The sequence below is a fragment of the Quercus lobata genome, chromosome 10, assembly GCF_001633185.2.
Source record: "Quercus lobata isolate SW786 chromosome 10, ValleyOak3.0 Primary Assembly, whole genome shotgun sequence".
In the NCBI taxonomy this organism is placed as follows: Eukaryota; Viridiplantae; Streptophyta; class Magnoliopsida; order Fagales; family Fagaceae; genus Quercus; species Quercus lobata.
Genome location: NC_044913.1, coordinates 52444097 through 52456592, shown reverse-complemented (window position 1 = coordinate 52456592; position 12496 = coordinate 52444097). Strand labels below are relative to the sequence as shown.

The 12496-nt window shown below is 32.8% G+C and overlaps 1 protein-coding gene across 1 annotated transcript; it reads right to left on the bottom strand.

Moving 5' to 3' along the window:
• Positions 1–8095: 8095 nt before the first annotated feature.
• LOC115964943 (ankyrin-1-like) lies at positions 8096–8788 on the bottom strand. The gene has a single exon (XM_031084165.1). It carries the CDS (start codon positions 8786–8788, stop codon positions 8096–8098), a length of 693 nt encoding a protein of 230 aa, XP_030940025.1.
• Positions 8789–12496: the final 3708 nt, after the last annotated feature.

Sequence of the window (12496 nt, the reverse complement as noted above, 5' to 3'; positions counted from 1 at the left end):
TTATTCATAAACAGACTCGTGAACATTAAAGCTCGATACAAAACTAGTTGAGCCTGGACTTATTTATGGACATGGTAATAAGTTTAATATGAGGTTGACAATTAAACCCATATCTTAATAAGACTTTAAGTAATTGGGAGTTAGGATCACTTACTAAAACAAATAGGCTTAATATGGGCTTGATAATATACTTATGTTAGATCTCAAGCTCAAAAGCTTGTTATTGAGCTCGAGTTTGAACATGATATTGAGCTTGAGCTCAGTTTGACTAATGAATTAAGTAGAGCCAGGCCAAACTCAAGCTTTTAGACGTTTTGACAAGTTTAAGCTCGAACATCATTAGAGGCTTGGTTCGAGCTCAAGCCAATCTTAAACATTTTACATTTGTTGTCGAGCTAAGTTTGAACACTCACTAATCGATAAAGCTAGGCTTGCTTATAGCCTTATATTTCTTCTTTTTCTTGCACTACTAGCCTCTATTTAATACTTGAGCGAGTTATGGGGTTGACTCCTCTTTATTTTAAACTTGGGTTGATAGACTAAAATTATTGGCCTTTTCAAAAATCAACCAAAACAGTAGTGATCACTTTTAACTTTAGGTATTAAAAATTCTTCTCCCCTTGGGAAGAACTAAAATTACTCATGGGCTAAAATTTATGAACTAATATTGTATTTTGACCCAAAAATTTAATAGTGTGTATATGTTGTATATAATTTTTAGATCCTAAAAAAAATTATATTTGGCCCTCCCAAAAAAAAATTGGCATTCTTATTCTGAAACTTGGGCCAGAAAGTCCAAATATAAAATATCCATATGACAATTTAATCATATTTTCATTTGACCTGTTAATTTGATTGTTTGCTATTTGGACCCAAAAAGTTTATGACTTTGTGAATTAGGTTTTACAAGTTCTTTGACTCAACTTAAAGAATTGTTCAATACTTCTTTTGTTTTTGTTAGAAATATATTAGCCCAATAGTATAAGTCCAAGTTCGAGATATATTAGCCCAATAACAAAGGCTCAAGCTCAATCTTTCTATGTGTACAAGTCAAGTCTTCTACTTGTACTAGAAGTTAATTAGTCTAAGATTTATCCTATTATGTATACTCATGTTCTGGTTCATTGTAACGTAAGATTTGTATTATACTTTCATATATTAAACATGTAACCCTTTAGGGTTTTCTCTGTGAACATAGGCCGTTAGGCTAAATCAAGTAACACCCTTATATTCTTGTGTTCCTATTTTATGCTTTCAATTCTGGATCTATTTTCACATATTTAACATGGTATCAGAGCCAAACTTCGTTCTAGGCCTAAAAAATAAAAAATAAAAAATAAAAAATAAAAAATAAAAACTCTATCAAGCTTGCTCCTAAATCAATCGTGCCTCTCCAATCTCAGATATATGCAAGTCGTGCCTTTTCACACATCAATTGTCTTCCTCAGCCTTCATCTATAGTCTCAACCTTTTTATTCGGCACCATCTATAATGTCTGACTTCTCTAGTATTGTGTTGTTGCTAGTAGAGAAAATCCACGTCGTTCGCCGCCGTGAAGAGCTTGTAAAGTGCCACAAGACCATTGATATGCTTGATTTGTAGCCCTTGGGTTTTCATTTATGCTTACCACTGCCTCTAGAAGGTCAATCATTCACCGATCTACAAAACCTTGAAATTTCGAGGTGAAATCATCATCCATGCACTCTCATGTGCTGATAGAAGATCCGGTGATACAACCCACATGCTCCACGCGCCACTTGGAGAACTTCCTAGTCAGCCATGCTCCTTCACTAGCTCATGTGCCGTTCTCCTTTTAACGATGTCATCCATGGCGTCTTCTGATGACATCATCATCAACTACATGTCAGCGTTGCAACAATGCCACTTTGCCGTGTCAGCCTAATTGATTTCCAGCATTGACTTTAACTGAATAGTTGACCATTGACTTTTTGACCAAATGTGAAAATTTTTCAATAGAGTCTATCTTGTTTAATTATTCGTGTAGATTTCAATTTGGATTCTGTTTCTTTATTTGAAACTTATAAATCACACAAATTGCCCATTTCGCATTTATTTTGGGACCTTTCTACACACAGACTTGCTAACCGTGTTTCATGACGACGTTCTCCTCGTCAATCTTCTACAGGTTCAATGTAGCTATTCTTCGGCATTATTAGGTTTTCTTGATCATTGTCGTAGCTTTTCTCCTATATTTTTCGAACATCTCCTTCTTTGTGCATGGTTCTTCCTCTATAGAGCTTGATCCTTCTTGTCTCTTCTAAGGTCATTCTCAGGCTTTCTTTGTCGCTTCCTCAAGGCATTTTTAGGGCTTCTTCAAGGCATCTTCATGGTTTATTTCATGGTTCCTTCAAGGCATTTTTTAAAGGATCTTCTCAAGCTTATCCAAGCTCAAGGTTTCATGGAGTTTCTACCTTGAGTTTGAGAGAAGGTGTTAGAGATATATTAGGCCAATAGCATAGATCCAAACCAATCCTTCTATGTGTGCAAGTCAAGTCTCCTACTTGTACTAGAAGTTTATTAGTCTAGGATTTAACCTACCATATATACCCATGTTATAGTTCATTGTAAAACAGAATATGTACTACACTCTCATATATTAAAGATATAGCCCTTTATAGTTTCCTCCGTGGACGTAGGCCGTTAAGCTAAACCATGTAACACCCTCATGTCCTTGTGTTCCTATTTTATGCTTCCGCTTCTACATCTATAGTAGCATATTCAACATGGTGTATCAATGCTAATATTTAACCATTTTATTTTATTTTATTTTTTTTTTTTGGGAGTTTTGTGTGTGTGGATTTTTTTAGATTATCTACAAGACTTTACATTAGGATTAAACCCTCTTTTTAGAAGAGTATGGATTAAACCTAAACAGACTTAAAAGATATTTTTAATTTGTAACTAAGTTATAGTAGTAATCTATAATTTTTTTCGATAATCTACAAGACTTGACAGGTAATCTAAAAAATCCTAGACAGACAATATAATTTTTTTTTATTCGTGGTTTAACCTCCCAAATTAAAATTCTAGTTCCATACCCATTCTTCACATCTACAATCACATAAGGATAATAGTGTGTTTGGATGACATGATTTGGGCATTTGGATTTGAATTTAGGTGATTGAAATCCAAATATCTTGTTTGAACTGTTTAAAAAATGTCAAGAATTTAGATTTGACAAATTTACCAAGGATTTTAAACATTCAAAATGCTTGGATTTGAAATAACTCCTAAAATTAATGGATTTGAAATCAAGGCATTTTAAATCTACTAATTTAAAATCCAAATCCAAATTTCCAAACACAATCGAAATGTTTCACTTTGATCATTGATAAATAGTTATACTGTTACTAGCAAACAAAAGTTGGTTAATCCATAACCTCTATTTGTAAATATATATTAGAGAATTGTGATAGATATTATAAGACTACTACTATAACTTAATTACTAATTTATTTAATTGTTGAAGTGTCATCTATATCTATATATACCATAAAACCAAAGCTTTTGACCTATGTTTGACTTTTTTTTTTTTTTTTTTTTACTTCTTTAGAATTTGCCAGGTAGGATTTAGAACTCTCATATTTTTCCACGTTAGCACTATTTAAAAAATAAAAACTATTTATCACTATTTCTCCACCTGATACTTCTTCTAAAAACTAAAAATAGAACTGATAAAAAAAAATAATTAAAAAAAAAATCTCTCCTACCGGTCTCATTCTCCTTCCCCAAAAAAGCCTGATCATCTCTTTTTCTTCCTTTCATCCCCATCTCTCTCTATATCACAAGCCTAGCACAAACCAAAACCAAACCAAAATAGTACACATGAGCCCAAACCCAAACCAAAACCAAAACCAAAATAATCCCATCTCTCTCTTCGTCACCTTTCTCCTTATCCCATAAATTTCTTCAAACACAGTACAAACCTAGCACAAACCAAACCCATAAATCACCAAAACCAAAAAAACTCCATCTCTCTCTTCGTCATCTTTCTCTTCATCCCATAAATTTCTTCAAACACAATACACAACCAACATAAACCAAACCCATAAATCACAAACACTACCATTACAACACCCTCCTTTGCCGAGAGAGAGAGAGAGAGAGAGAGAGAGAGATGAGAAGTCAATTTTTTATTGATTCCTCAGCCCAAAGGTTCGCACGATTCCTTCTTTTGGTTGGAAAATTGATATCAACCATAATTATTTCAAATTGAAAAAAATCGTGAGATAAAGAAAAAAAAAAATAGAGAGCCATGTTACCAGCTTGACTGAGATAGAGTTTCTTTGATGATGTGAAACAAGGTTGAGAGTCTGAAAGTTTGAATTGAGATAAGGAGAAGAAGAGCTGAGATAAAGAGTTCGAGCTGAGATAAGGAGAAGAAGCTGAATTTGAAAATTTGAAACTATGAGAGAGAAAAACGGGAGATAAAGACATCGGCCAAAATGGCCAAATATCACTGTTAGCCAAAATATGTAACGATCTATCACTATTTGTGAAATATTTAGCAATCTACCACTGTTTTGAAACTCGAGTTTTACATAGAATTCGAGTTTATGAAAATCAAGTTTCAAAAAAATGTGACTCAGTGGCATAAGCTAATCTGGTATTTTATAATTTAAAAGTCCACATGAAACTCGAGTTTAAGAAATTCAAATTTCCCGTAATATAAAACTTGATAACATGGCTTGTCCAGTAATAGATGGTGATAATTACTCTCTCTCGAAACGTGTGACGTGGGTGGAATTGGATAAGTACCAAAGTGTAACATTCTTTTCTAGAAAAAAGTAATAGTAACAGTTTAAGCTTGTCCAGTAATAGACAGTGATAGTGGTTGAAAGTCCATTGGAACTTGCTACGGCTACCGCAGCAGTTGATTACTGCTACACTTGAGCTACACTGCAACACTACACTTGATTACTAGTACACTTTAGCTACATTGCAACACTACACTATAGAAACAAGGAACTCAATTATGGTGAAATCAAGTTTCATATTACACCGAACCCAAGCTTATCAAACTCGAATTTCACGTGGCATTATTAATTCTAAATTTCAAGTTAGCAAGTGCCCCTGTGGCATTTTTTTATGGAACCCACTTTTTTGAATCTCGGGTTACAAGTTAAACTCGAATTTTATTAACTTAAGTTTTAAAAAAGTGATAAATTCCTAATTTTTTTACAAATAATAGTAAAGCACAAATTATTTTGGCAGTAAAGAAATAGAAATATCATTATACTTGGGCTGTAAAGTTGACAAAATGTGTGGGAGTAGGAAAAGTAGGTTGGGAGAAGTGAAATATGATATTTAATTGTTGGGAAAATTACAGTAAATTCATTAGGTCCGTTGGTAAAAACTTTACAAATGGTTGTACAAAACTTAACACTTTGTTCATCTAAGACTACTTTTGTTAAGGTTTGTAACTTGCCTCTAGCTTTTCCATTAAAAAACAACTTTTATGACCCAAACATAACCTAACATAACATGAATCAAAAGGCTAGAGTTTTAATTTTTTGCAAAAATAGATGATCATTTCAGATAAAATTCCAGACAATTATAATTCAGTGACAACTTTTTTATTAAATTTGGAACTGACTCCAACACTTTTGCACCAATCCATTAGATCCAGCAAAGACATTGTTAGCTAATTATCAAATATATAGACAAAACCTAAAGAAGGAAGAAGACGAAGCCAAGTACCTATATAGTTTTAGGAGAAAATAAGAATTTTTTTTTTTTTTGGGAACTAGTAAGTATCCAAGTTGCTGGTGTGAGGAACAATTGCCAGGGGCAGTAATTGAAGCGAAGAGTCAAAAACCTACAAACCCAAACTTTTTGTCTTTAGCTGGTTGATTGCCTTTGTGTTTTGTTCTCTGGTGATTGTATTCTCCCAAAACTTAGTGCTCCCTCCGTCCTATTTTGTTTGTCCTCTATTCCATTTTGAGATGTCCCAAAATATTGTCCTATTTCTAAAAATAAAAGTCATTAGTTTACTAATATTCCTATTATACCCCTATTAATTTATTAATTCAATTTTTTGATAAATCTATTTAAGGGTAATTTTGAAAACTTGTAGATTTTTAAAAGATAGGCAAGATAATAAATGATGTTCCCTTAAAAAGTTTGACTTTTCAAACAGAACAAACAAAGTGAGACAGAGGGAGTATAAAATAAACCCAGATTTCCTCAAACTAAGAAACCCATCAAACAGACAAAACCATTAGCCAAAAAGCCAATTCATTCTAACTAGCCCCCTGAAATAGAAATATTTGAAGTAAACCCAGCCATTCATACCAACAAATAACAAAAACCCAGTAAAAACCATTCAAAAAACATGATCACCTAAGAAAAGTCTCAGCGACCCATCATTTCCTTCATATTCACGGCTTATCAGAACACAACAAGAAGCCCACCCAACAAACTCAAAACAGCAAATCTACCTAACAAAATCCCAGCATACCCAACCGTCGTCGTGACTCATCAAAACGCTAAACCCAAATCCAAAGACAACCCAACCTCCCTTTCAAGTCGAAGCAAGTGATAGAGAAGCCAAGGCGGTTCAGTCGAACGGCAGATGAGCTGGAAGTCATGGAGGATCGGTGGAGATTGGAGATCAGCGGTGGATCTGCTTATTTCTCTCTCTCTCTGACTCTAGGATTATATTCCTAAGCTAAAAGAAACGGCAGATGAACAATTTTAAGGGTCTGTTTGGATAGAACTTATTTTGCTGAACTGAAAACTGAAAACACTGTTGTAGCAAAATAATTTTTAAATGTGTGAATAGTACCGTGGAACCCATTTTTAATGAAAAAGTTGTTGAAAAGTGTAATTTGTGAGTCCATAAACAATACACGAATGCACTGTTCATGAACAAAAAGTCAACAAGTGCGGCTACCAAAAAAAAAAAGAAAAAAAAAAAAGAGCTGAAACGCATGGAAAGCTAAACGTGGACGCCAGAAGCTGAATCCAAACAGCCACTAAGATTATTTAGCGTTTTTGATAAAATGAGAGCAAAATTACTTATTTATTCATATTTTTAATAGAGATTAGTTACATAACCTTAATAGAGGTGTTAAATTTTGATCTACGGTACGTAAAATGAAAACCGACCATGAGTTACCGTAATTTGCCCTTAATTGTTTTACATGTTTTTTTATTCATTGGTTTTGTAGCCCACGGGCACTACTAGCAGAGTTCTAGACAAGACAACGGTTTTTACTTTTTATTTGTTTAACGTTCCTTTTTACTCCCCTAATCCACGATCCAACGTCTCCAACTTATTACTCCTATATTCATTTATTTTATTCATTATTTTTTAATTTATAAAGTTAACAAAACCTAGATTATATAAATATGTTACTGGACTGAAATTAGGCAAAAATATATTGGCTCATATATGAATTTGCAACTTGCATTTGTGTTGACTGTTGATACTTGATATATAAAAAATTATATGGGCTTTTACTAAATAATTAAATTTATGAACAAATATATAATGCATATTATAAATATATTTAAAGAAATACTATATTTATATTTGCTTAGGATATAAAAAATACATTTGAAAGATAGACCTCTATATTTAATTAGATTATTTTAGTTCTGTTCTGTGTATCGCACAGGTCAATGAATGGTCTAGCATATATTACACATCCTTATATTTTATAGATTTGATAGATGAAATACATAATCTTTGGATTTTGTATAATTGTATTCATTATAAAAATACGGTAAAGCTTTGGCGGTAACATATTACATTTGAAAAAAAAAAAAAAATTGGAAACAAGTCACATATTATATTTGGTTCCACTTGTTCTTTTAATTTTATCAATTTTATATAATAATATAAAATACAATTCTGATTTTTATTGATTTATTCTAATGTTGCCACATAAATGTTTTGAAGCCAATATTTTTTCACATAATCATACTAATAAATATTTTTTAATTTTATTTTAGAGTTAAAATTAATAATAAATTATATTAATTTGAAGTTAATAAGAACACAAACTTTTTATTTAATGAAACAATCCAATACTTAAAAAATAGGCATTACCCAAAAACAATCCAATACTTAATAAATAGGCATTACGCCATTACCTCTATTTTGCCGAATTACTGCAGCGTGCAACGTTGTTCTACCAAGGGGACCATCATGAGCCGGTGATGTGCAGTTTTCCAAAATGTGAAACGCCACTTTGTCAAATCCTCTCTCCACAGCAATGTAAAGTGGAGTCTCACCAGCATCATTTTGAGAATATGCAATATCTGAGCCCTCCTGGATCAAACGTTTCACCACATCAAGATGATTACCACGTACAGCCTCATGGAACGCCGTATCTTTTTCATTATTCGTCCTCTCCAACATCCCCTTCACCGTTTCACTAACCCTACTTTCGGGGTCTTCTTTTGCACGTTCAATTAGAACTTCCACGATGAGGGCATGTCCATACCTTGCCGCGATATGCAAGGGAGTTTCACCTTTGACATTAGCTTGCCTTAGCAGAGATGAACAGTTTCTATGAATATCTTCGACAAAGGCCACTGATGATTCTGATTCTTTAATTAAGCTTGTGAGGTGAATATGAAGGACTGTGTTTCTATTTGGGGTTAGTAGTTGGTTAAGAGGCTTTGTAATACCTTTGAAGTCCTCAAATTTACCTTCTGCGGCAGCGTTATAATATTTAGGCTCCATGCCGATGTTGTCCTCTGTTAGCGAAGGCTGACTAGATGCTTGATTAGCTTCCAACAAATCGGAGGGATCCATTCTGAATCAGTGGCTCCAATATTTCTCTCTCTTAACAATAGGTCACTCTACCTCGTTTTGATATTTTTGAGAGAAAGAAGAGAGTAAAGATAAAGGCGCCTAACGCGTCAAAACAGAGGGACTTTATAGATCCACCGAGCCAATTAAATCCTGCCACGTACAAACTCTTTTCTGTGTTACCAGAGGCAATAATTATAAATGAGCCTGTTTCTCAAAAAAAAAAAAAAAAAAATTATAAATGAGCCTTAAATGACTCGAGGTGAAAACTGAAGAGTGGAGAGACTCGTTGAGGATATCAGATCTTTGTTATGTAATCCTCACCATTAGATTGGGTCTTAATTTTGAATTATAACCGTTGATTTAAAAATGAGTTTGTGTGCCACTGAAATCAGTCCCATCAAACTGAGTGGTCAGTTTCCACTCTCATCAACAACGTGGGCTGGCACTGCTGTGCTGCTCCTGCCATGTCAAATCTCTTCCTTTTTTTTTGTTTTTTTAAATAATTCTGTCGGTTCGAATGGTCCCGGTGAAATGTATAGGTGTGAATTATATTAGGAGTGAGATGTCAATTCAGCTGTCTCAAATAAAAGAAATAAATGTATTACAGCTCAGCAATGATAAAGAGCTTAACTTACTATTGAGTCTGACAGTCTCTCAATTACAAATTACTGGATGCCTAGAAACTAAAAATGGGATAAAAAAATATTTTTGAAGATAAGGTGTGGGATTTCCCACCAGTGAGAGAAGCACACGTAGTTTGAAAATCTTATCGATTTGAGTTTGTACTTTGCTGTGTTTCTAACAAATTTACTGGAATTTTCACTAATGTGAAGTATCAAGAGTATCTACATAACTGTTCTCATATCATGCATCAAGAGAATTTTTGTAGCACTATTTAAGTTACAGCTTTTAATAGCACTATTGTAAATAATCTGAAAACTGTGAGACCCGCTCAGATCTGACTTGACAAAGACAATACCTAACAGTACTTTTTTCTCTGTCTAATATTATAAAGGGTCCGGTTAACGTGTGCCCTTAGGGCATACATTAAGCTATCCAATTTTAGAAACATTTTATCGGAAATTGAAAAAGCTGTCAATACTTTTTCAATTCCCAAGGAAATATTTCCAAATATAGGTGACTTAATGTGTGCCCTTAGGACACACATTAGTAAAATCCTATTATAAATAGAACATAAAGTGTAACATTAAAAATGAGTCAAATGATTTTATTTTGGTTTCCCTACTTTCTTTGTATAAGCGAAATCAACAATCACACGTGCAACAACTTTACTCAAGTTATTTGTAAGTAAAATTTTATGAATTCCCTCTAGTATTATACATATTGTATATGATCTTAACTGCTTAAGTGCAAAAGGAAAATGCAAAGCAAGATGACATAAAGTTTAACCTAAGCCTTAATTTGGTTGATAAATAAGATTAGTATAATGGTGTATAACATCGTCTTTTCACTTATTAATATCTGCTCATCATACTAGGAGTTTGTAACCTTCACATTTTCTGTTATTATATTGTTACTCGGATTATCATCATCCGTTATTAAGTAGGTAGATGTGATTTGTATTTTTAAGGAAATAACTATTTTTCTTTTACTTACTAATTTGCAATCAGTGGAGCTGTTCTATCAATTTTGGGAACGATGTTCTTTTTCTTTCTATTCTTTTTTTCCCAAGAAATTTTGGGAATGACTCTATGTTAAATAGATTCAAACTCAAATAACCATTAGTCATGATAATTAATTAGGACTTTTTAAAGTTTTTCCTAAGACATTTAAGTCAAAGAACAAAATCTTTTTAATGAATTAGATATTCAGGATTTAAATTCTCCCTCAGCATTTCAATTAGAATGTATCCAAAAAAGAGAATATGTTGGTTAGAATTTGAACCAATGATGTTTGGTCTACGATAATTTTCCTTATCACTAAGGCAAGAGGCCTAAGACACAAATGAGATTTTTTTGGTATAGGCAAGAAAAATTAATTAAGAAATTAAGGCATAAAAGAGGTGTCATTCCCCATTAAGAAGGAGACATTTTTAATTGCACCCATAATAGTGAAATAATTTAAAGAGAGAGTCGTAGTCCATTGTTATCATTTTATTAGAAATAGAAATTTTTGCACGCGCGCGCATACACACACACATATATATATTATTATAAGAGAGAATTGTGTCATGTCAATCTCCATTGGTAACAAAACTATTATTAGACTAACAGGGCCACGGTCCCCAGAATTTGAAAAAAATAACCATCAAACTTAAATGTATGGTTGGTTCCTAAAATTTGTCCAGGAGTAATTTTATTCCCTGATATTTAAGTGATCACTTTTAGTTATTTAGATGACATGGTCAAAATAGAAAGAAGCAATTGACAAATCACCATTCTAACATCAAATTTGACTAGTTCTCATATATTTAGCAAGTTGCTTGCAGGGGTTTATTCCCCTTGGTAAACACAAAAATTAGGTTTGGTGAACGAATTACCCGAAATAGTCATTAAAACAACTAATCTTATTACCCAACTAAGAACAGAGCTCAAGGTTGCCATTTTTTTAAACATCTAACAACCAAAATCTTCGATTCTTAGGAAGAGATGGATAATAAGCTCATCCCTAATATGTTAGAAATCCCAAAACAAGGAATCAAAGAGGGAGAATTCAATTCAACTCTCAAGTCTTGAAATTAACTGAATAACCATATTTACTACTTTGACTTGGGAAACAGTGCTTGTGTGTGTGGTGGCACGATTAGTGTCACTCCTCACCTCCCTCGTTCTCCCCACTTTGTTATGTAACTTTGAAGGCAATTATATGTACCATTTGCTCAATATTTTAATGGGTATTCTCTCTGTCTTTATTATGAACCTATATCCTTGCATTTCTTTCTTTTGCATCACAAGCCTCTACCACTAGAGTGAGTTGTGAGCTAAAATCCCCTTTTGCATCAATAGCGATTATATTGTATTTTTATATTTTGTAGGCTTAACATAAGATTTTTTTTTAAGAACTAATATCTCACACACACACACACGTAACATTTGAAAGTTTGGATATAAAAAAATTATAATTGACCATCCAAAAATTGAAAACTAGCATTCTTAGAATGAAATTCATCCCAAAAATCCCAAACATAAACTAGCCAGATGACAACTTAATTATATTTATACTTGACAGAACACTTTGCACTACAAAAAACGAGAGCTATAGCCACAATTTCAAAACAAGGGCTACAGATGACAACGAATTGACATTTGTTTGCTATTTGGAACCCAAAATTAAAATAGTTTAGGACCTTGAGATATGGGTGTTATTGAGTTGTCTGATTCTACATACCTAAAGAATTGTTTGATGCTTCTAATTTTTTTTAAAAGTTATCTTGTATGTGTCCAAAATTTCTTAACAATTTTTATTTTAGATTATCTACAAGACTTCAGAAATCATGAGGAAAATACTTATGACAATAAAACTTCACTATTATAAGGTTCAGCATTTGAACTTCAAAAAATTTTCAAAGATTTTTTAATTGTGCCAATTTCTGTTAAGGATTAGAAAATCAATAGTTTTCGACCTGTTTATAATATGGTTATGCTTATGCTTACTCCTTTTATTTCTACAAATCTACAAAATGAAATTTTTTGTTATATATGAATATTTTCGAATTAAACTAGGATTCATGAGAAAATGTAAGATGGA